This window comes from Trachurus trachurus (assembly GCF_905171665.1).
Source record: "Trachurus trachurus genome assembly, chromosome: 10".
In the NCBI taxonomy this organism is placed as follows: domain Eukaryota; kingdom Metazoa; phylum Chordata; class Actinopteri; order Carangiformes; family Carangidae; genus Trachurus; species Trachurus trachurus.
In genome coordinates, this window is record NC_139894.1 from 11,309,841 (window position 1) to 11,333,324 (window position 23,484).

Sequence of the window (23,484 nt, forward strand, 5' to 3'; positions counted from 1 at the left end):
CTCATTGAGGCCCCACTGCCTGAGTGTGTGTGTGTGTGTGTGACATGTAGACACACAAACAGAAACACACAAACAGTCTGTTATTAGCTTGATTTAATTCCCATACAAGATCCATATCATATTTATTTATGACTGATCAGGAAAATGATTCAGTTTATGAACCAGTCATAATTCTAATTCATTCCTATTATGTAGTTTTCCTTATTGATTAGTGTGTAATTTACAGTTGAGGCCTGAAACAACGTGTGATTACAGATTTATATCAGAGTCAGAGACACGTGGGAGGTAGATTACTGATCAATAAAGCCACTGATTTCTTGTCTGATATCATTAGATTTGTGTCTGTGAAGGAAATTTGATGATTTAAAATGAATTTGGAAACACAGATGAAAATAAATCCAACATAAACAGTTTAATGTATTTCAGTTATTGTTGATTTGCATGTAATTGAATTGATACAGTTATGTAATCTAATCTATAAAGATGTAGTGTAAGTTTGGAGGCCACACACACACACGCTGTACTGTCACAGCAGAGTGTAATTACAGATGTCTCATGTTGATGCTTTGACAGGTTATAAATACAGTGGAGACGCAGGGAATGTAAATCTGGCAACAACACGAGATCATGAAAGTCAAATTAAAGTGGTACCATGTTTGTAATGGTGATAAATTAAACAAACTAAACCATAACCTCTCTGTGACCTGCTGAGGCTCCAGTGTTTTGATGTTTGTCTGACACGTTGCTCCTGAATCTCACCTACGTGTTCGTCTGGGATGACGTAACTGTACCTGGATGTACCTGAAGGCAGCGTGGGATTCGTGTGCGTGTGTGTGTGTGGAGGCTTCTGCATCAGATTTAATAAGATGGAGTCATGATCAAGTTAAATTGTTCATGTACAAACACAGATTGTGTCACTTGTTTGTCTTCCTGTGTGATCATCAGTGTTTACATCCACTCACAGCTCCGCGTTTGTGTGCATCATTGTTTCTCTCATTTCTCTCTGTCTGTCATTCATGTGCTCTTGCAACTTTCTCTCTTTTAGTCTATGTGTGTGTGTGTGTGCGTGTGTGTCCCACCTCAGAACAAGGCGTCCATTGATGCACCAGCAGAGAGCTCTGGCCGGCGTCCAGAGTAGAGTAGAGTAGAGCGGAGCGGAGTAGAAGTGGAGCGTTCGAGAGGCCCGGACGCTGCCGGAGGGTTTTCAGTGTTTCACACAGACACAAACCTTCAGTCTCCTCTTCACTCTGCTCAATGGGACTCTCACAGCAGCAGCAGCAGCAGCAGCATCATCATCACACACTCCCGGGCCAAGTTGGCTCGCCCACAAAGGGCCGCGGTGGCCCCATTAGTGATGCGGGCGATGGTCCCGTTCAGTCATTTGACCCAGATAGTATTCAGTGGTTACAGCCAGAACTGCTGGGTGGTAATGTCCTATTCATTAAAGCATGGCTGTAATAAACAGTGACAGTGCTGTAAATAAAAGGTGGTTAACTGTGACCTCCTGACACTGATCAGCAGCTTCATGACAAACGATGCATCGGATCATTACCTGTTTTTTTGTTTTTTGTTGATCTTCTTCTCTTTGATTTATGGCGACTCTGCTCTTTAGCTCAGATATACGCAGCTCTCTATATAACTCTGAGCTGTAAGTTCTGGCACCGTCAGCGGATGATTCACTGTCAGATATAAAGACTGAATGTATAGCAAAGGGTTAGATAATAAAAAAAATAAGGTTGGTATAATAATGTATATGTATAAGGGTTAGCAGCAGTTGTTGCTATGGAGAAGAAGTGAGTCACTTGTGCTTTGTTGATGCAAATGGGAACAGAATCGACCCAATTAAAATGATTTACATTGTATTAATGTGTCTTTGAGTGTTCGCTGCAGATGCACCAGCAATTCAGGCTTAATTATTAAACGTTTCATGCAGCGCTGCACCATGGGAGATGTAGTTAATTTACTCCTTTTTTTTTAATATCAACATTTTTTTATGTTTGATTGAGGAATCTGGTGTTTTTTTCTGATACAATGAGGATTCAACCTGTTTAGTTTGACTCATATTTATAAATTCTCCAACACTGAGGCAGGAAATGGATCTGAAGTGACCTTCGCTCCCCCTCGTTTCCTCTGCGTCGGTCAAATCAGATTAATTTCGGTTCAGTGACTTTATTCATCCCCCAGCTGAGACGGATGTGTTTACAAACAGAGTCAGGTGATCTGAGCCGCTGCGTTCCCGGGAGGAACGAGGAGGACGTCCAACATGGCTGCCAGAGTTTATTGCATTAAATGAGGCTGTGTTTGTTTATATGCGCGGCGGCGGCGGCACTTTGCTGTAAATGGTTCAGGAAGCGCTGTTATATCCTCCCTCTCTGATTCCTCACTCCCACCACATCTGTATTTTCCACATCGTCGTCTCCGGGAGCGAACGCAGCGCAGCGCGGCGTGGTGGGGGGATTTTCTCCCTAAGCTGATTTATATCAGCTGATAGCCTTGTCATGAAGCTAGGTGCTGGAATGAAAGGATGAATAGACAGATGAAAAAAAAAAAACCAAAACAATGAGAGGATAGTGGGGAATGAGAGCGGGCTGTGTTAATATCCATTTGAAAGGTAATACCGAGGGAGGGATTCGTCTCTGTGTCTTATCTGTGGCTTCAACCAGAGGATGGAGGGAGAGGGGGAAACATTAAGAGGGATGGAGAGACAGGAGGAGGAGGACGTGAGGTGGTAGAGGTGTAGATGAAGATGGGTGTGAAAGGTCATAAAGATGGAGATGAAAGATGGGAGGGGGAGGCAAAGAAGAAAAGAGCTGAAGGATGACAGGGACGAGAAGAGAGGACGGGTATAAACAGGTATTAACAAAGAGGATGGAGGGTGAAAGACGAAGCTGAGATGGTAAGATTGAAAGACAGAAGGATCAAAGAGAAAGGGATGAGTAGAAGTCATGTGATGTGATCTTAGAGAAGACGATCCAGCTGTTTGATGAGAGTGTCATGTAGCTGTCGGCTTCAACCTGCAGCACGACAACACACTGAATGTCAAAATGTGTTTGTTTTTTTCTTTTCCATATCGTGGAAACGTGTGAGAAGTTGCAGCACTTCACCGCAGCTGTTTCCGTCAGACTTGAACATTTACATCTTTATTACCGTGAATTTATTCGTCCTGTTGAAGCTGAAACACATAAAGACGAATCTTCACTCTCCACCAAACTGCCGCCCTAAATTCTCCGTACGTCCGTTAAAGGCTTCGAGAATCGCTCACGTCCGTTTAACCACAGGAGACGAACCTGCACTGTTCAATGATGGAGTTTAATTTGCAGCCAAACTTATGTCTCCTACTTTCTCTTTCTTTCCTATCCTGCAGCTGAAGAAGCTGCTGCTGACTCCTCCCAACGTGCCCACGGGCATCGACGCACACAAAGATGGAGTCCATGGCCATCGCTATAGCAACAGGAGCCTGCAACTACGGCCGGTCAGACCTCTGGTCAAGGTGAGGGGGCGCGAATAACACAGAGCAGGAGCTGCTGATTTAAGGTGGAATTGTTGAGTTTACAGAGAAAGTTTTCAAACTCAGAATCAGTTTGTTCTGTTGCAGCCACAGATGATGATCATGTCCCTGTTTTCACTGCTGAATGTCTCTCTGTCCTCTGAAGGCTAGATGGATAACAAAATTGGATTTTTTTTTTTTCAAAATCACTTTCCCTCAGAGGTGGTGGCGAGTTGAGGCAGATGTAATTCACTGCTGTGCGGCGCCTGAAGCCGGCCTCACAAACTGAACCTCAAACAGGTGTCTGCACATCCTTCTGCAGGCTGGACTCAAACCAGCGCACTGAGCAGATATTAGTATTTGATTTAACTCATCTGTTGGTGGGTTAAGATGGTTTGATTTGGTCATGTCATACTCAGTTTTAACCTCGACCACCATCTTTTTTAAAAACTTTACTAAGTAGTTTTCCATCTCCTCTCTCAGCTTCTCTCTGGAGCTCTTGTAACAACAGGTTGGTGTCGGCCAATCAGAAGAGAGGAGGCTCTGAGCCTCTCTTCTGATTGGCTGACTAAATGAGCTATTAAAATAGAGCAGATTCCAGAATAAAACACTCAGGAGAAACCAAATCCTGCAAATCTGTAGGATGGTGGGTCCAGGTGGTGGTGGGCGGGGCTTAGGATGACTGCTTTGTTGTGACATCACAAAGTGACAGGAAGTCCTGACAGCTGGTTTTAAGGCTCAGTTTCTGAATACAGGCTGTGTGCATTTCTCTGTGGACTGAGGCTTTGATACTTTCACAGTATTAATATAGAACCTAGAGCTGCTTTATAATCACACTACACATGCACATCTACCTTTATACTGTATGGAGCTTTGATAGAAACATAATGGCTAAATCCATTTGATAACTACAGTATGTAAGGTTTTCTTCTATATCTCCCTCTTTTCCTTTCTGTGCATCCGTCCTGTAAGATGTGGTGACACAGCATCAGTCCCACCTAAAGCAATTTTGTCAGACTCAGTCTTTTCAGGGAGCATCAAGTCGAGGTTAATTGAAATTTCAGAGGCTGTTTCCATCCTGACAAAAAAAAATTGTTGTGAAAATCCTGCAGAAATCTTGTTAAACTCTGGCTTCAGCACCAACATGGTCCTTTAAGAAAGACAAAACCCTCCGTCTGCCAGGTCTCAGATTCTCACTACACAGCGTCCACACAGGAACAGGAGCAAACAGAGTGCTCGTCCAGCTCCTAACAACAACAGTTTTTATTTTCCAAAATGACAGATATCTCATTTTTACAATAAAAAACTCTTCGGACCCTGAAGCTTGCCGAGGCCTTCAGCTGCTGCCTGTGATAGATGCAGCGTAGAGGAAGGGAGGACGTTTACAATGGCTGCTGCTGTATGACTTAGCAGTAATTGGATAGCTGCTAGCATTGTGCTTCAAGTGGCCATTGATTACAATACCAGTCATTTATCTTGTACGAGCAGAGAGAGCGTGGTGATCCTGCACACAGCCCTGCTGCTCTGGCTCAAGAAAGGAGGATTCAGAATACCCACAGGATGCAGCACGGGGATAAGCCAAGCTTGTATCCATCACACACCCTCCCAGTGCTGGCAGAGCCTGTGTGTGTGTGTGAGCTTTAGTTTTAGAGTAGTGTGGCTTTGCTGTGACAGATGGCGGGAGTATTGACTGACAGGGCAAGAGGGCAACAGAGAATCACAGTCTCTCTCCTTCTCCCCTCCCTCTCTCTCTCCCTCTTCTCTCTGTATGAGTAATATAGAATCAGCCATTTCATTGCAGCTGCACTCTGAATCATCGCTCACACAGTTGGAGGCAGAATTTACTGCCGTGTTCTTCATGTTCCTGTATCCAGGGCAGGAAGCTGAGGATGCACTCGCACCTTCATGTGTCGGCTTTTGTTGTTTTGTGGCTCATTTTTCTTCTCGCAGACGCTGTGATGAGATAAATTCAGTGTAGCTACAGTGAAGGTGTTTTTTTTTGGGGGGGGGGGAATATTTAATCTAAAATATCGATAGTAAATGTCAGGCTGTAGTTTCAGCTCCTCAGAGTCAGTTTCTCAGGTTTTTCTATTGATGTCCATTGATTGAGGCCTACAGTAGATAGATGTGTTTAAGTCTCAAATAGTAATGTTTACGTCCACTATTTATCACTATCATTTCTTTTCTTTTTTTTTTGTTGTTGTTCAAAACAAATGTTATTTTATTTAAAAGCCTGTCTTTTATAGAATCAGTAATGACTTGTTTAAAGTGGCTGTGATGCTGAAGTGGCAGCTCATTAGGACGTCGTCCCTGTTGTTCTGTTAGTGGAGGTAATTTCTGAGCTTTACAAAAGAACCTATCACTGTGAGTGGTGTCCTGCTCTGCAAATCAAATTCTCCCTCTGGCATTATTAAGTTAATCACTCAGTCCCTGTACAATTAAAAAAAGATGAATACATTCGGGCCGGATGGGGAAATGAAATCATTTTTAAAATCCATGTATGTGAAAACTAATGAGGCTCAGTAACACAGAGACGTAGCTGGATGTTCTGCTGCTGATGATAACATTTCCCAGACAAACTGAAATCAGCCGGTCGTCGTCGTTGTTGCTGGGGTGATTTCACTCTCAGACTCTTTCATTGACTTTTTATTGCAGCATTAAATTGTTGCAGACTAATCTCCACCACACAGACGAGCTTAACTAGATCAGGGTTACAGGTCTCCAGTCTCTCGCTCTGACCTCCGCACGCAAACTCAAACCTTTTCATTTATCTATTTATTTATTGTTTTCAGGGCGGCGTTTAGCTCACTGGGTAGAGCTGCCGCCCCATGTTGAGGCTCAGTCCTCTGTGCAGGCGGCCCCGGTTCGAGTCCCGCGTCGGACGGCCCTTTCCTGCGTGTCATTCCCCCACTCTTTGCCTCCCCATTTCCTGTCTCTCTTGCGACTGCACTATCAATTAAAGGCAATAAAAGCCCCCAAAAATATACTTAAAAAAAAATATATATATATATATATATTTATTGTCTTCACTCGGAGCAGGAAGGAAGAGAAGTCATGTTTTCTTTATTCAGCATTTAAACCCTGCAGGAGTTGTGGTGTATATACTATATTTATTAGTGGTGGGACTCGATTAAAAAAAAAATCTAATTAATTAGAACCTTTGTAATTTATTAATCTCGATTAATCGCATATCGATATTTGACATGAGGAGTTTAAATGGATTTCGGGTTTCTACCATTGATAGTGGCCGACAGTCCACTGCAATCCACTTTGCCAGTGCGTTTGTTAATTTGTCAGTTGTGGACTTACTCTGAACCCTCTTGTCGAGTGTGGATTGGCGACACTGCCTGCTCGAACCAGGAGTGTTGTCTGTGCTGCTCGCTGCAACATGTTTGGCATTGAGGTGGTAGTGGAGGCTGGAAGTGCTCCGGTGATAGGCCAATTCTTTTTTGCACAATTTGCACACAACTGTGCTTTTATCCAGGCTACCATCCGGTAGTTTTTTCAGCTTCCATTTTTTCACGTGTTGTGCCCTGTGCATCAGTATTGAGCAATGAGCAATGTTCCGCGCTCCTGGGAGTACAAAAATAAATTGCGATTAAATGCGTAAATTTTTTTTGTCGCGTTATTTTTCTGTGGTTAATTAATCATAATTAACGCGATAAAGTCCCAGCCCTAATATTTATATAATGTTTGTGTGTTGTGTCTCCCCCCGCAGAGCGACCTCCCTCAGGAGAGGAAGCCCCGGGCGGTGCGTCCAGCCGGGCGCCTCTGCACCGAGCTCCACCGCCACCTCACCACCGCCCAGGACACGGAGGACGTCCAGGCCCCCGACACAGAGGAGGACGAAGAGGAGGAGGAGGACGAGGACAGCGAGTCGGAGGAGGAGGACGAGGAGGAGGAGGAAGAGGAGGAGGAGGAGTCCTCCAGCAGCGAGGTGGAGGGTGGGGTGGCGGTGGCATCCGTCCCCGCCGAGCCGCCCAAACCTCAGTTCAGCTCAGAGAAAGAACTGCACTCGGTGGTGGAGCTGATCACCTACATGCACACCTACTGCCTGCCCACGCGCAAGCAGCAGGGCTGGGAGCGCAAGGACCGCGACGCCCCCCGGTCCCGGGCTCGACCCGAGGCCTCGCGCCCGGCCGCCACAAACTCTAACAGCAGAGTCGTCCTGGTGGCCACTCCCGGGACTAGCGGGGGCGTGGCCGGGCCGGGCAGCGGCGCCCCCCGCAGGCTCCCCTTTGCAAGGCAGAGGGAGATGAAGGCCAACTCCCTCCTCCGTGAGCTCCTGCAGCAGAGCAGCTCTTATGACGTGAGCAAGCCTTACAGACTGCACAGCCCGCCCTACGCCCACAGCCCCAACAGAGGAGCCTCCACCGCCGCCCTGGCTAAATCAGCCCCCGCCCAGCCCCCCAGCTCCACCACCGCCCCCAAACCGGAGCTACGTAAAGACTCTTCCTCCCCGGAGAGGAGAAGCTGCTCCACCGAGGCGCCTCAGAGGCTGGAGGACGCGGAAGAGGACGGCGGCTCCTTCTCGGTCCGGCGTTCCCGCCGTCTGGCGTCTTTCCCCAGCCGCTTCGCCAAAAGGCTTCGGCCTGGACGGGCGAGGGAGGACGAGGGGAAGGACAAGCCGGAAAGGGAGGAGGGACGGGCTGGAGTCAAACTCCTGCCGACCCAAGTGGGAGGCGGAACCACGACGGAGGCTCAGCCGGAGCCGCTGACGTCCAGCGACGGCAGCATCAGCGCCACGGAGGCGAGCAAACCCTGCTGCCACAATGGTGAGGACGAGGGACACAGATGTCTCAGTTTCAGCTGCTTGTATCAGGTTTTATGGAGACGTATCTTCTAAACTTAAGTCTTAAGAGTAGGTTCATTACCTTTAATTGTCGGTGCAAGCTGTTTTTAGATCGGTGGGGCAGAGACGTGAGCTCTGCACGGCGCGAGATATTTTCACCTTTCCCTCATCAAACTCATCAGATACACAATCCAACAACTCCAAAGTTGTGACCTGTATACCATGCTATGAAATATTCATGTAACATTACGAGAGAGAGTTGTTTTAGAAGCATACTGTAGCTGGAACTATATTCCAGATACGGCTGCTGGGCAGAGTGACTTCAAAAGCGCAAGTAGTTCCGGTTGTTTGCTTCATTTGTTCATACGTTATTATCTCATAGCATGGCCAATATACAGGTCACAACTTGTCCACAAGAGCGTTTTGGAGTTGTTGGATTGTGTATTTAGTTTGATGATGAAACACAAAAATACTGTTCGCCTCTGTTGAGTTAGCTAAGAAGCCCACGTCCCTGCCCCGCCAATCTAAAAACAGCTTGCACCGACAACTAAAGGTAATGAACCTACTCCTAAAACTATAGGGATTATGGCGAGAGGTGAATTTGCCAAAATGTTGAACTATCCCTTTAAATATTATCCATCTCTTCACTGAGTCTCCTCCTCCTCCGTGTTAACTCTGGCTGAGCCGAGCTGCTGCAGCATGTCAGCGTCATATTACAAGTCACACATGTTGTAGTCTTAGTGTTAGATTTCAAACGTAATCCACACGAGCCCGACCGAAATACGCCTGCAGATCACACTGATTATTAAAATCTGATCCGAGAACATTTTCCAAACACACATGAGGTAACGGTTTCTTTCTCACTCTGGTTGCAGAGAAGCGAGCCTGCCTCTGCCTGCCTCTGAACCCCAAGTCCACAGGGTGAGTATCAGTAACGTACCTGCTGTGTTTCATCATCATGCGGCCGAGCCTGGTTCAAATACTCAGCATCTGAGCTGCATTAGCCCCGAAACGTCTCCGAGTTGTTTCATGTGCTTTGGTGCAATCACACAAACGACTGTGGCAAATATTGTTTTTCCAAACATGAGAACTGAGACGAGATGCAGCAGCAGTTTACGAAGCCAACCTTTAGGAGCATTGTTGACTTTCAGAAAAAGTCTGAAAGGACTCAGAATATTTAGCATCGGTTCTGAAATTCTTGACTTTGAACAAATATTAACTAACCTGTTGAACTCTGCTTTAAAATTTAATTTGAACATCTGCCTGGAAAATCCTGCAGCATCACACATATTAATTTAATTTATTATAATTAAATATTATACCCAGACATAGTAATTATGGCCAGGCAACAGCTGTGAAGACCAAATACCATCAGCTTGTTATTAAATCAGTGCTGAATACTTTATGTTTGATATTAGTTTGCTGTAGAATATGTTTAGTTTCAGTTAGTTAGTAGAGGTATTCATATTTTATTTCAATAGAACAAACTTGGGCTCTTTCCCACTTCCTGTCTGATGTAAATGTGAATGCTCTCAGTCAGGACTGTTGCCGAGGAGAAGCATGCAGCTCTGTGGCAGCTGTTTATTTATGCTGTGCTGACTGAGAGACAGATTCCATTAAGGAGCCTGATTGTTTCAGCTTTTACTAATCTATTGCCTGTAAACATGCAAATTACTGACTTAATCACATTTGCTCTAATTTTTTTTTTTTTTAAATTGAGCACTAATTGATTTGATCCTATATGGGCGTTTATTCCATTGTCTCAGTGATGTAACTAAATGCTTCATAATCTGGCTCCAGTCCATAATTCATGAAACTGTTGAAGGAGTTTGGCCTACGAAGTTGTTGTTGATGATGTTGTTGTTGGCTCCAAGTTGAAACCATTGAGTGATGCAGCATCACACTCCACTGAGACAAACCTCTGTACTCAAACACACTCATGTTTGTTTGGCAGCAGGATGAGACTGGATTCTCAATCTCAAACCGCAGGAGACAGGAACAACATGAAGAAAATGTCAAAAATGTCTCGTATTCCATTTTTAATGCGTATCAGTGAACACGTCCTTCGTAATCTCATAGGACTTTATTATATTCTGGATTTATAGAAGATAAACCTTCCAAATTCAGCAGTTTTATTCCAGGAGCCCTAATGAAGCCGGACTCCTGGCTGGCTCGCCGAGATTTTAATCTGCACCAGACAAAGTGTCCTCACTGCTCTTACTTTTCTAAATTAACCTCCGCGCCCGTCCAGCCTCAAACGCTGGAACCTCTCCAGCTCCAAACAGTCAAAAAGCAGAATTGAGTTCCTGTACAAACCTCTGGCGTCCGTCCATCTTCTAAATTAATCTGTCTTCTGAAGCACTCACCAAAAAAAAAAAAAAAAGAGTTTTTCTTTTTTTCTATTTTATTCTGCTGTTCTCTGCAGAGGGTAAGTAATATCCCGCCTGAAGCCAATCCACTCGGCACCGCTCCTGCCTTTCATGGCGAGTGGAGAAACAGAAACAGACAGCCAGAAATAGAAAGCAGAAGAAGAATAGGGGAGAGGACAGCCGAGTACATATGGTTGTTGTGATAAGAAATGAGGAGCGCTGAGAAACGCCAGTAGCATTTACAGGGAGGAACATCATTCACATTCAGGAGGCATCAGCTGAAACTGGCCACTTTTTATTTGGGGGCTTTTTACGGAGCCTTTTTACGGACGTTATTGGATTCCTGTTGATGTGAACGTTTTAAAAGTGCAATGGATTCAAACATGACGCAGCAGTCTCTAATTCCTCTCTCTCTCTCTCTCTCTGTCTTCTGTTTTGTCTCTCCACCTCCACAGAGAGTCCCAGTACAGCACCAAGCCTTTCGAGCAGACGCTCAGTGTGGATCTGTGTGGAACGGCAGGTAAACACACCTCCTGTTTGCTCCTCTCTTGTTTGTCTGGATAAACGCTGATGTCACCTGCTGCTCACGCCGGTGACGTCATGAGGGACGGGAGAGTGACAGGTCGACTCCAGAGGGTGGAGAGCTTTAAATAGTTTGACATTTTGGATTAAATCTGCTGATTCTTGTAAATGTGGATTCACTGAGAGCAGGTGCCTCGGATCAGCAGCTGGAAACGCTCCAATTAACGTGTTATAGCTCATTAGATCAATTAAAACTCACCTTGGTGATGCTGATGTGTCACCTCCCTCAGGTCTCACCCCTCCCACCACCCCGCCTCACAAACCAGTGGAGGACGAGCTCTTCAAGCCGGCAGAGGGAGGGAAGGTCGGCGGAGGAGTGGGCGGCGGCGGCAGCGAGTCCGTCCATCCGGCTTTGAACACCAACGCCGCCGCGAAGGCTTCGTCCTGGCTGAGCCGCGCCCACCACCAGCGGAAGCTCCCGGAGCAGACGGAGCTGTACGCCCAGCTGCGGCGCATGGGCCAGGCCGGCGACAGCGACACCCACCGCAGCTTCGGCGACCACGACTACTGCGCGCTGAGCCTCGGGGAGAGCCGCAAGCGGAGCGCCGCCATGCTTGGCGCCATATTGCAGGCACAAGGAGGCGGGGACGGAGCCAGCGCCGCCGCCGCCGCCGCAGCAGCAGCAGCACCGCCCAGAGCGACCGACGATCAGGTGTCGGACGGGAGGGACAAGGCGGAGAGGCTGGTGGCGTCAGAGGAGGAGCAGCAGACGACCGTGACGATGTCATCGCCGCCGTCAGACTGTCAGTCGGCGGGATCGGAGGAGGAGGCGGAGCACTCGCTGGCATCTCGCTCGCCCTCGCCCATCCTTCACCCATGTCCCGACTCCCCAGCCAGCAAGACAGACTCCAGGTGAGACAGAGACAGGAAGCGTCAGACAGAAGAAACATGACGGGAGACGAAGAGACGATAAGAGACGAAAGTAGAAACAGGAGAGAGAAAAGATTTCTGTTCTATTGAAACACATTTCAAACTTTCTACCAAGTCCAGTTCACAACACCCCAACACAAGAGATAGTAGCAGAAAGCTGACACAAGACAAAGGTTCAATTGAAGTCAAGGGGTATGCTGACAAAAAAGGCCCAGGGTCCCACACCCAAAATATTAAAACCAACCAATTAAGCCAACCAACGAAGCCTAACAATGTAACCAAGAGATGAAAGACATATTGGATGAAAAAAAAAGTTTTTAGTGTGTTTTACAGCTGATTTAAGACACAGGTCAAAACCGACCCTAATACAAGAGATGGTAGCACGAGTAACCTTATTTTGAGGCGAAGTCTTCAAACCTTTGAAAAGGATTTTACCAGGTGACTGGACATTTTGACCACTGACAGTGACGTTGTGACTCTCTTGCCACGATGGCTGAGTTTTACCTAGAAGGACTTTGCTGCAGTCAGTGAAAGAAAGTCTGACTTTTTGCTGCAGTTCACCTGTTTCCTGGTGTTTGACATTAGGTTTCACCTTGTGGACGTCCTTATCTCCCTAACTATCCTCTCTCTCCTTTTCTTCCTTGTCCTCCTTTAGTGAGAACTCAGAGATCTGTCCCGATGACAAGCAGAGGAACAAAGCCAAGTCTGACGAGGTACGGAGAACAGTCACTCTCCACAGTCTCCTACACAACTAAAGGGACTTTTTTTTTGCCTTAGTCAAAATGCATAATCTGTGACCCAGAGTGTAAAACATGAGCCTGAAGCAAAAGATCAAGGCTTCAAAAGACAGATTTGGTGCATCAGTCTCGACACACACATAAACACACATTGCATGTTGGTGCGTGAAGTGTGAAGCCTCAGGACGTCGCCCTGCACTCTACTCGGCTTCCTGCTTCACTTCCTACGTCTATCTGTATTCTGTATTGTCCTTTGTCCTCACCGTTGCCATGGTTTCCCTGTTGCCAGGACAACTGCCAGGTGTTTTACATCCACAACCTGCCGAACAGCGTGACCCAGAACATGCTGAGGAAACGCTTCCAGGTTTTCGGCAACGCGGAGGACTGCAAAGTCATCATCTGCAACGAGTAAGTGAAGCGTCCCGATTCCTGGGTGTGAAAGGAGGCCACGGAGAAACGGAGTTATCTAAGTTTAAAATGCTGTTGACAGACTGATCCAAATCTGGGCTACAATATTTTTTTTAGCCCAGAAGCAGCACTGGAGCTCATAAGTTTTGACAGTTTGTTGGAACAAAATGTTTTAGTAGTATCTATTGAACTACTTCAACTGCAACTTGGCTTCCTGTTGTACTTGGTGTGCTGAATCATCATTTTATGTGATGACCTCCAATCATCTACAACGTTAGGATGATTAAAACTTTCTGATCCCACTGATTGAAGCACGCAGCACTTACATCAGTCTGGAGTTTGTGTAGGTTTGTCATCTTTGTACTGTGTTGCTCTTGAATGTTTAGAGTAGGTCCGTTACAGAGGAGAAACGCTCCCATAGGGACTCATTAAACATGACTTTAGAAAGTTGAAGTTGACAAGGTGACCTCCCTTTGTTGCACACAAACTCTAACATTAAGAATATTGGCTTTTTTTTGTGTCCTGGTTGTCCTTTAACTTATTTTAGACATCTGGTCTTTAATGGACAGAGTGGCCACTTGTGTTTGGTCTCAAGTCAATATCATCATTGTGATGTGTGTGTGTGTGTGTGTGTGTCTGTGTGTGTCTCTTAAAGGGAGCGCTGTGGGGTGATAAAGATTCGCCAGGCAGGGGTTCAGAAGCACTGGAGAGAACGGGAGACGGTTTTCCAGAATGGACCAGCTGGCCTGAGGAGGCTGACGAGAAAACGCTACATAGACCTTGGTAACGAACTAACACTTGTTTTTACAGTGTTGTCCTCCAGAAATAAAAGGCTGGAAGGGAACAAAGGAAACATACTTACTTAGAATATCCTTCTTTGACAGTACATATTTTTAGCACATACTTTTATCAGAAATCAAATTACTCCTTTTTAACTTTTTAACTGAATACTTACATATGAATTGCCTATTTATTGCTCATTTATTGCTTTTATCAATAAAGTGACCTGTTGAATTTTTAATATGTTGTCACTCATACTATTGTCCTTTCCTGTAAACATAACATAAATTGTAAATGAATCTTCAAATTCCCAACAACTCTTAAACAGCAAATAATGCCTTATAATTGAACCAAAGGACATGTGACAAAAATTACATACCAACGATTTAATTTAGGTTTTGTTCAGATTGAGAGTATCCTACTCTACCTTGACTCCTTGTGTTTGACTGTGACCTCTTTATCTCTCTCTTTCAGACGAGGCAGGTCCAGGTCCTGTCAAGAGCAAGTACGATGCACTGGACTTTGATACTCTGCTGAAGGAGGCCCAAAAGTCCCTGCACCGCTGACAGCACAGCGCCCCTGACTGGCCAGCCTTAGTAAACCACAGCAACACCCCTCCGACTACACGGCTCTGCCCTCAGACAGGCCTCTCAGTACCTCCATGCAAGGCAACCTCGCAAAATGTTTACATTTTTACCATTGGAACAAAGTAACGATAAGGACCTTGTTGTTTTTTAAGTTTCTTTCACCGGAGGATACTGCTTAAAAACGAGGAAGCCACTGGGAGTCTGGATGAGTCATGAGACAATGGAGGAAGTGGGACTTTTAACAGCAATGGTACAACAACTACTACACGTGATAATGATACAGTTCTGTGCTGAACAACAATAACAACAAAGCTGCTTCCTGTCTGTGTTGGTGACATCATCGCCCCGCCTTGGAAGCACAGGTGTGAGAGAGACCTCTGTAGCAAATACTTGCTATCCCTGCGTTGCGTTGGTCGTCGTGGTGTGTGTGTTTCTGCGTGTGCGTGTTCTTTGTTCTGTTTGTTTTGTACAAAAAAAAAAAAAGCCTCCCTCTTTCCGGCCAGGGGTGGTGAACCTGCAAGCTGTGTTCACCATGAAGTCGTGTGGTTGTGTAACCTGAGAAAAAAAAAAAAAAAAAACCTGCTTTGTTTTAGCGAAAAATTGTGGATGTTATAAAATTTTAAAATCTATTGTGTGTGTGTTATGGACAAAGAATATAACAAAAACACATTTAACGTAATCATTTGATGACTGATAAAGTTTACAAATCTAAAATGAAGAAGAAAAAAATCATGTTTTTTTCTTTTTTGTAATTGTAGTGCTTCCTTGATTTGATCTATGCACTGTAAGGAGGTAAATGTCTCCGCTGTCCTCCACTTTCCCCCTTTGACTCTAATCTCTATCTCTGCCATGCTGAACATTTTGGTTTCTGCTACTGGCTGCTGCAGGTTCGGTTTGATTGGCGCGCCGTTCATCAAGATCCCAACTTGGATTTCAGAAAAAAATTTACCTTAAAATTGGTTCCAACCATTTCAGACTAGGATACAAGCAATGCACCAATACTGAATGTTGAATTGGCCGAAAAAATCTAGTCTGCCCTCACATGACTGTAAGGGGTCATGATGATGACATTCTAGTTCGACAAAGAGTCAAAGTATTTATTGCTGAGGTTAAAGAAAATCTTGAGGTTTCTAAGGGTTAGGGTTTGGTTTGGTCTGGGGTAAAGTCAGGGTTGCAGGAAAACTGGTGTTTTCTTGATAACACTACCCAGCAGCAAATTTCCATTGGAACCATTGACGTCTGTTTTTCCAGAACAGCTGTTTGGGCTTCACCAGGTAAATTTCTTCCTCATCCAGCTGGATCTTGATGGACTGGTTTGATAGGGTCCCACTGAACATACGTCCCATTAAGGCTGCAGCCTGACGACACCCTCTTCCCCTCGAATGCCACAGCCAATGCAACAGTTACAGTTTACATTTGGACTGATGCAAGCAGGACTTAAATGGGGAAATAAAGATGGCAACCGTTGAAGCTCTCATCACATATTCACTCTTCCAGACCATCCCAGTCCGACCGTCTTTCAGGCAAAGTTCATCAGTCGTAACGAGGCCAAGAACTACAAACAGGATTCAACTATTTGTCCACAAATCCTTTTGTTTTTCCTCAGTGACATCGGCGCTTCACGTTGGGTTTCAGAAGTTCGAACCAATATTGCCATAGCCAGACATAGATGAATCTGTTGGTTCAAAAGGAATGTATTTAAGAAATCTGAATGTAATCATTGTGTTTCCCCATTTCTGCTTGCCCAAAGATTGTGATTGAGCTTCTTGGTGCTTTTTAAAGATACTCTTGCAGCAGTCGTCCAATTGACTGCGTGCACCCAACTTTTAGCTTGAGGTGCAGTCCGGGTAGCGCCTAATTTTACGTTCCTGCCACAGCCAGTAGCACCCACTGTCTAAAGGGAGAGAGCCTCCAAGCCTGCCAATGTGGTGGCAACAAACCGCCACTGACAACACAGCCAGGGACCGAGCAAGGGATGGGCTTGAAAGTAACGAAAAGAGCAATCGGCCGGAGAGTCCGATTTCTCATCCAGGAGGTACTGTATCAGCTGAGCATCTCTACCTCACATCCATCCATCCTTGCTCCCCCTGTCTTTTTATTTCTGTGATCTACTGGATGCTCTCCCCCTCCTCTTTTCTGTCTCTCACTTTTTGTTTTGTTTTGTCGGAAGCGTTCTCTGTGTGAGGTTTTCCCCAACTGATGGGTGGTTCTAGGTAATGCGGGGGGGTTTGTGTTTGGTTTTTTTATACTACAACTCCTCTACCACTAAGTCCCTTGTGAGGGGAATAATCTATCTTTCTCTAACTGTATCCTTCGCTTGCCTCATAACGGTTTTAAGCGTGTCCGTTTCTTGGAGTCTCAATCGTGTGTCCTTGTGAGTGTTTTGTCTTTGTCTCGTGTTTGAGTCGGACACTGCTGACGCTTGCGGGTTGGTGAGGAGGTGTCGGGAGAGGTTGAACGGTGGTGTGGTGGTGGTTTGGTCCTTGAGTGCTCTTGAGAGAAGAAGACTCAAATCTTCTCTCCTCGCTCTCATTTTGTTCTCCTCTGGGACCCACAATTTCACCGTTCCTCCTCTCCTTGACCAGGGATTTCAATAAAATGCAGCCCGACTCTTCCTCTATCTCTATCTTTAACTCTGTCACTTTCTGGCTCTGTGGGTTCAAGGCCTTGTTTCCAGGTCTTCTCCAAACCCTGGCAAACCTCCCCTGCTTTTTAACAAATAATCCCTACTTCCCCCTCCTCCTCGTTCTTTCTCTATCTAATCAACTCCTTGGTAACACACACAAAAAATTGAATGTTTACATCACTCGATTCTCCTTTGACTTTATTAGGAACGCACACTAAGTACAAAGGCGCCTTATTCAGTGTTTAAAAAAAAAAAAACAGCAAATGAAGTGGCCTAGAAAGACGGACCCTCTCCCTTCAGGCTCACCAATATCCAAAACGAACAAAAACAATTTAGTGCTATACATACTGATTAAGAAACAAGGTGTCGGGGGGAAAAAAAAGAAATTGAAATTGTAACAAAACTAATCACAAACAACTGAATGAGTATTTGTGCTTAGTATGTATACTACTAAAAAGTGAGAGAATGTGCTGGTTTACATATTAAAAAAAGAAAATATATTATATAAATATATAATGTGTATATAGCACTATGCCTCGTTGTAAACATAAAATGTATTGTGTGTTTTGTTTTTTTTAATGGTGGCGGGTCACAGTTGATTGCTAATCAGACAGGAGATGGTCTGGTCGGTTTTGTTTCAATGAGTTCTGTTTGTTCAGTGCAGGGAGGACATGAAGGGAAAAAAATGACATTGAAACGACTTCACCCAAAGTCCAACACTGTTGTAAAAGACAAAAAAGATCTAAGTATCCCTTTAGACTATCACACTAGAAGGTTCTGTTTCTTTGCTGTTTTGAAATGACAAAATATTTTTGATGATTTTTTTCTGTTTCCTTAAAAAGCAATTTGAGATGCAATACGTAATAATCCTATCTGTGAGACAGCCTTTTCCGAAAAACTGAGGTAATAATGTATAGTGTGTGGTTGGTTGTTGAACTACATCACAGGCGATCTCTGAGCTGCAGATTCAATAGGCTGCTGTACTGTATGTAGACTGCTGTTAAATACAAAAAAAACCATAAAAACTAATTACAGGAAGAATGTGGTCAGTCACGTCGTAAACACATAACACGTATACAAAAACCAATTGTACTAATATACTCTTGCACAAAATAACGTCCCAAGTAGTGAAATAACTTCACAATATTTTCTTCTCATTGAAAGGAAGCTGTTGTAACTATGTTATTACCACATTTTGATGGTGCACAGATTTGTTAAAATCTGAGTTGCAATGGACATTTGTACTACAGTATCAGCTAAATAAATATACATGTATGACTCCGGTAAGGAATGTGGGAGGGAGAAAAAGAGAGAAAAAAAAAGAAAGTTGTTGCTGGTTTGACCCCGTTAGATAATTTCAGACTACTTGATATGGATGTGGTGGACGCTGTAGAAATCCCACTGTCACTTGTTCAGTCCATTTAAATCATTTACTATACAATACAAGTCACAGAAATATTCAATGTTCATCTGGTTGAGAAGAAGTCAGAGTTTTATGTTTGAAAGATTTTCGCAGCACTTAAGCAGAAGAGATGCAAAGCGTCAACGCTGTAGTTATAGTGAGTACTAGTTTCTCACTGAGACAGGAAGCGAAATGAGAAATTGACCGTAGTTTCCTATATTGTAATTCTAACCTATGACCAAAATTTGACCTTAAAATGCCTTTAGATAGACAAGTTCCTGGTTTGTTCCTGTTGCTTCAGCACTTGTGTGGAGGAGAAACAAACAGTTTTTACATGCAGTTCTAAAATCTAGTACTCCAAGTGTGTGGTGGGATTTCTACAGTGGCTGCTGCTGTGCCTGTGTGGGTGCCTCCATTGTTGCAGAGGTGGATGACATCAAGACAACCCCATTTTTCATCATGGCAAGCCTTAAAAATCAACCGGGGGGAAAACGAAGCTACCACTAGCTTTTAGTATTACCGTTTCAACTCCTTTCCAATCCATTTATTATTAAATAATTACTGACGTAATTAAAACTTTTTTCAATAGCCATATTATAAAAAGGTATATACATATATATGAATATATATTTGTGTGTTTGTGTAGATATCTAGATGATTATATACTTTCTTATAGAAAACTTTGATGTTGACCATTCTCCTCAGTGTTTTGAGAACACGTTGACACATTTCAACATAATACCGCTGTCTGCTCGGTCTAGGTCCTAGGTCCATGGGCAACGAATCCAAATAAAAAAGAAATGTTTAAAAAAATAAAAATAAAAAAAATTAATAAAAAAAAAAACCTTCCAAAGGGAATGACCCTCATCAGAATGCAATACCTTTCTTTCCACTATTCATTTCAGAAAAATGGAAAATGGCAAGAAAACCATAAAACTTGATAGATGAGTTGACCAAAAAGAAAAATCTTCAACAATAAAGAGCGTGGCTCCGGACGGCTCGCCGGAAAATGCAACGTTTTCAGCGGCTGCACCAGATTCACTTTTATAGATTTCATGTTTCCAATGCCATGGCCCACAAAAACACTTCCTTCTTTTCTTTTCTTTTCGTATCTCACTCACTGTTTCTTTAGTTGAGAAGGCAATGGATCAGCTAGCTAACACCATCAATTAGCCCCTAACAGGACAGGAGTGCTTGCAATACCGGCCCCGACGCCGGCCTCAGATTCCACTTTCGTTGTTCAATCTGTGAATGGTTGTGTCACATTTCAGCATCAGTAGTTGTACAATACACAAGAAACTTATGGGTAATCTGTCAAACTTGATGGCAACAGTGATGTCAAACAGGCACTTAATAGGGAATGCAAACTGTCGAAATCTGCTAAATGTGAGTGGGTGTTTTATTTTGGTGGAAGAAAATATTTTGACATAAGGGCATACATTGTTTTTGTTTTTTTCATTACTATTGATTTCATTGTCTATTTACATCTAATGACTATCAAATTCACATAAATGATTTTTTCTTTTTTAACTTAGTTTTTGGTAAAACAAAAAAAGGTAAATACTGCTAGTGAGATTTTATATTTTTACATATGTTGGTTTTATTTTGCGTTTCTTCTTTTTTATTTATACGCCACTTAGTTTGGATGTCTTTAAATGGTGTTTTTTTTCTTCGTTTTGTGTGATTTCATATGTCTTGAGAATGTGGAGACAAAGGCATTTCAGTATTTTTGAATTGTTAAAATCTAGTTTCATAGAAGCGGAAGTATCTGATGTTATAAATTATATTTTAATTCATGTAAATAGTTTAAAACAGAAGACTATGGCTTCCTTTTAAACTGAATACATTTCTCTTCAGAGATTGTTTACATTATGAAACTGTAGAGATGTGCTCCTCATATACTGTATAAAGTACATATATTCATTGATTTGCCTCCAAAAAATAAAAACCTAATGAACAGCACTTTGAAATTATGTGATTATTTCTGAAAGAGATGCACGTTTTGTTTTTGTTTCAATGACCATCGATTGTTATAAACCTCAGGACAGCTTATAGGACATGATGTAGTTTCGTCTTCACAATAATGAGGCCATTGATACAAGCCATCCAAGCCTTGTATAACCACTGACATTTGTCTGTGTTCTGCATCAGAGGTCGACTTCTCTTTTCCAATCCTGCTTACAATGCTCATTGGCAGGATGTCAAAGATCTTGGCCATGACAATTGCTGGTTTTTGAAGAAACAAGTAGTACCAGAGAAACTGGCTGTAGGGGTTTAGCAGGGGATGAATCTGTGTCCTCAACCAACTGGGTATTACAGGAGAGGCTAAGAGGAAGGCCTAGGATGCAAGTCAGGGGCTTGATCAACCCTACCCTAGCTGGGTCACCTACCTGAGGTTGAAAGACTGATGCTCCCAGGAACATCACTCAAGATAACTCCCAGTGCAGCTAGAAGATGTATCTTACTTACACTGGTTTGGGAACCTCAGGATGGCATCTCTGTTGTTTGCAGACAATGTGATACTGTTGCCTTCATCAGATCATAACTTGCAATGTTCACCTGGTCAGTTTGCAGCCGAGTGTGAAGGACTGAGAGTCAGGAAATCTCTGACAGAACATGGTGTATTGTTCCCTCCAGGTTAAGTTCAAGTATCTTGAGGTCTCGTAACAGGAAAACAGAGCTGGAGATGAAGAAGTGGAGTGGTGCAGTATCGGCAAGGGGACCAATATAATTGAGAAAGTTGCTCTCAATTTACCACTTGATCTCTGTTCTTAGAAATAGAATAAGGAACTTGGACATCCAGAAGGACCTCAGAGTACTATCTCTGCTCCTTTACATCACAAGGATTCATTTAAGGTAGTTCAGGCGTCTGATCATGATGCATCTTCTTAAGGAGAGTTTCCAGGCACACTCGTCAGCTTTTGTCTTTAAAGGTAGAGTCCGGAGGTTTGTCCGCAGTTTGTAAACAAAACATTCAAACTGGGCCCCTCCTCTCTCTCTGGATCAACTGTGCAGCCTCCTGCCCCAGGAGCAGCAGCAGTATTCAGGACTAGTCAGGACTGCAAAGAAAAGGAAATACAGTCCGAGTGAATCACTGGAGCGGCAGACCGCCACCAACAACGGGAGCCTTGAGAATTATGCTGTAACGAGTAGAAGGGCCGCTGTGATGAGTTGGGAAGCAAGTGCTAGGGGCGAGTACTAGGGGCGAGTGCCAGCGGCGAGTGCTAGCGGCGAGTGCTATCGGTGAGTGCTAGCTGCCGCCACAAGCGGAAGTTAGCGTCGAGCTAGTGAGTGCACTCACTAGCATCCGAGACAGCTAGCGGGGCTAGCAGCCCTCTGCTCCACGGAGCTTCACCTGAGCTATGTCATTAAACACAGACTCTCCACCCAGAAGCATCCCAGTGCACAACAAAACAAAGCAAAAGCAAAATACAGGCAGGGGAAGGGGGCTCTGCAGACACAGTCACCACAACACAGGCCCATAGGTGATGATTAAGATGGATTTCATTTGTATAAGTCTAGCGTTTATTTTTGGACAAAAACCTCCAGACTCTACCTTTAATGTATCACTTTGCTTTCTTGAAATACTAATAACGGCTGATGAGTTATTACTTCCTGAAATTGAAGTCAGTTTCAAGATAGACTAACCCTAACAGAGCTGACAAATTAAATAGTTACTATAAAAGTGATGTGTTTCAACAGGTGTTTGTGGTGTGGTTAACAATATATTCATATATGGGGTTTGGGTTGGACAGCTTTGCTGCTGCAACGAATCATCTTACTCACTTATGTCAGGTTGTTTTGTGCCAACATGAGTGTTATTGATATGTGTTTGTGTACAGTAGGACACTACTGCTGCTCACTCTGCTGTAATGAACCTGTGATGCTGTGGTTCAGCTTCACAAAGCCGTGTGCTCTGCTGCCTCTGTTCGCCCATTAACAGACACTCCCTCTCTCAAGTCTCCCCCTGGTTAAACAGCACTATTAAGAGGCCGCTGGCAATTTTCCGCCTGGCTAGACTGTGATTCACATGTCAGTGACTGCGCTGATGATGTCTGACCATGTGACATCACTGTATGAGCACTGCTGTACTGATGGTCGCTTTTCCCCCTGTCACTTCCACACCAGCAAAAACACATGGGAGAATTGACGATTCACAAACGCTGCAAGAAAAGAAACAAAACAAAACAAATTGAACTGCACCAAACCAAATATCATGTTCCCTCTGTGAGTCAAACAAAGTCACATCAAGCATCTGACAAGACTTTCACACCGACACAGTGCTTTATATTCCAATGGAGACAGCAGCTGTGCTCTCTCTTGGCCATCCGTCTGCATTATGCTGATTTTCTGCAAGCTTGAGCAGCCAAAGTTCAACTAAATTACTCTCTGACCCCAAATGGGACGTCCTCCTCAGCACACCAAGTGCATTCATCCAAAAATGTAAAAAAAAAAAAAAAAAAAAAAACTCTCTCTCTAACTCTGTTCTAGTCTGTAAATCTCAATTATGTAGCAATATATGAGCAATGACAGCGATACTTTGCTCCAGCGTTTCCATGTTTGGTGTGAAACTAGCCAATAACGCCGCGGCCAGGTTCAAACTAACAACAGGAAGTGATAAGACGCCGTCGTCGATAAAGAAACGTTTGAAGCGGAGTGAATTCACAAATCCAGAGCTCACACTGCAGCAGGAGATTCCCTCTGGAGTTTTGTTTCTGACAACTTGATGAATGTCATCATTCCTCAACTCTTCACCCTGATTTTCTTTCTTCACCAGCTGGTTTCTAAATTGGTCATTTTGTCCTCTGCTGCTGGTCAGCTGGCGTCGAGCGACTGCAGCAAAC

General features: G+C 44.1%; 1 protein-coding gene across 1 annotated transcript in view; it reads left to right on the top strand.

The window, feature by feature from the left end:
• The window catches only part of ppargc1b (peroxisome proliferator-activated receptor gamma, coactivator 1 beta), a gene marked incomplete at its 5' end in the record, with an annotated part of 101,920 nt that extends 81,318 nt beyond the window's left edge, over positions 1-20,602 (top strand). Inside the window, 9 exons of the mRNA XM_083980763.1 lie at positions 3,365-3,490; positions 7,206-8,262; positions 9,155-9,200; positions 11,104-11,168; positions 11,461-12,082; positions 12,756-12,813; positions 13,127-13,245; positions 13,901-14,028; positions 14,500-20,602. Coding sequence (XP_083836889.1) covers positions 3,365-3,490; positions 7,206-8,262; positions 9,155-9,200; positions 11,104-11,168; positions 11,461-12,082; positions 12,756-12,813; positions 13,127-13,245; positions 13,901-14,028; positions 14,500-14,591 — 2,313 coding nt within the window. The 3' untranslated portion in view covers positions 14,592-20,602. The remainder of the gene's footprint in view (positions 1-3,364; positions 3,491-7,205; positions 8,263-9,154; positions 9,201-11,103; positions 11,169-11,460; positions 12,083-12,755; positions 12,814-13,126; positions 13,246-13,900; positions 14,029-14,499) is intronic.
• Between the last annotated feature and the right edge of the window lie 2,882 nt (positions 20,603-23,484).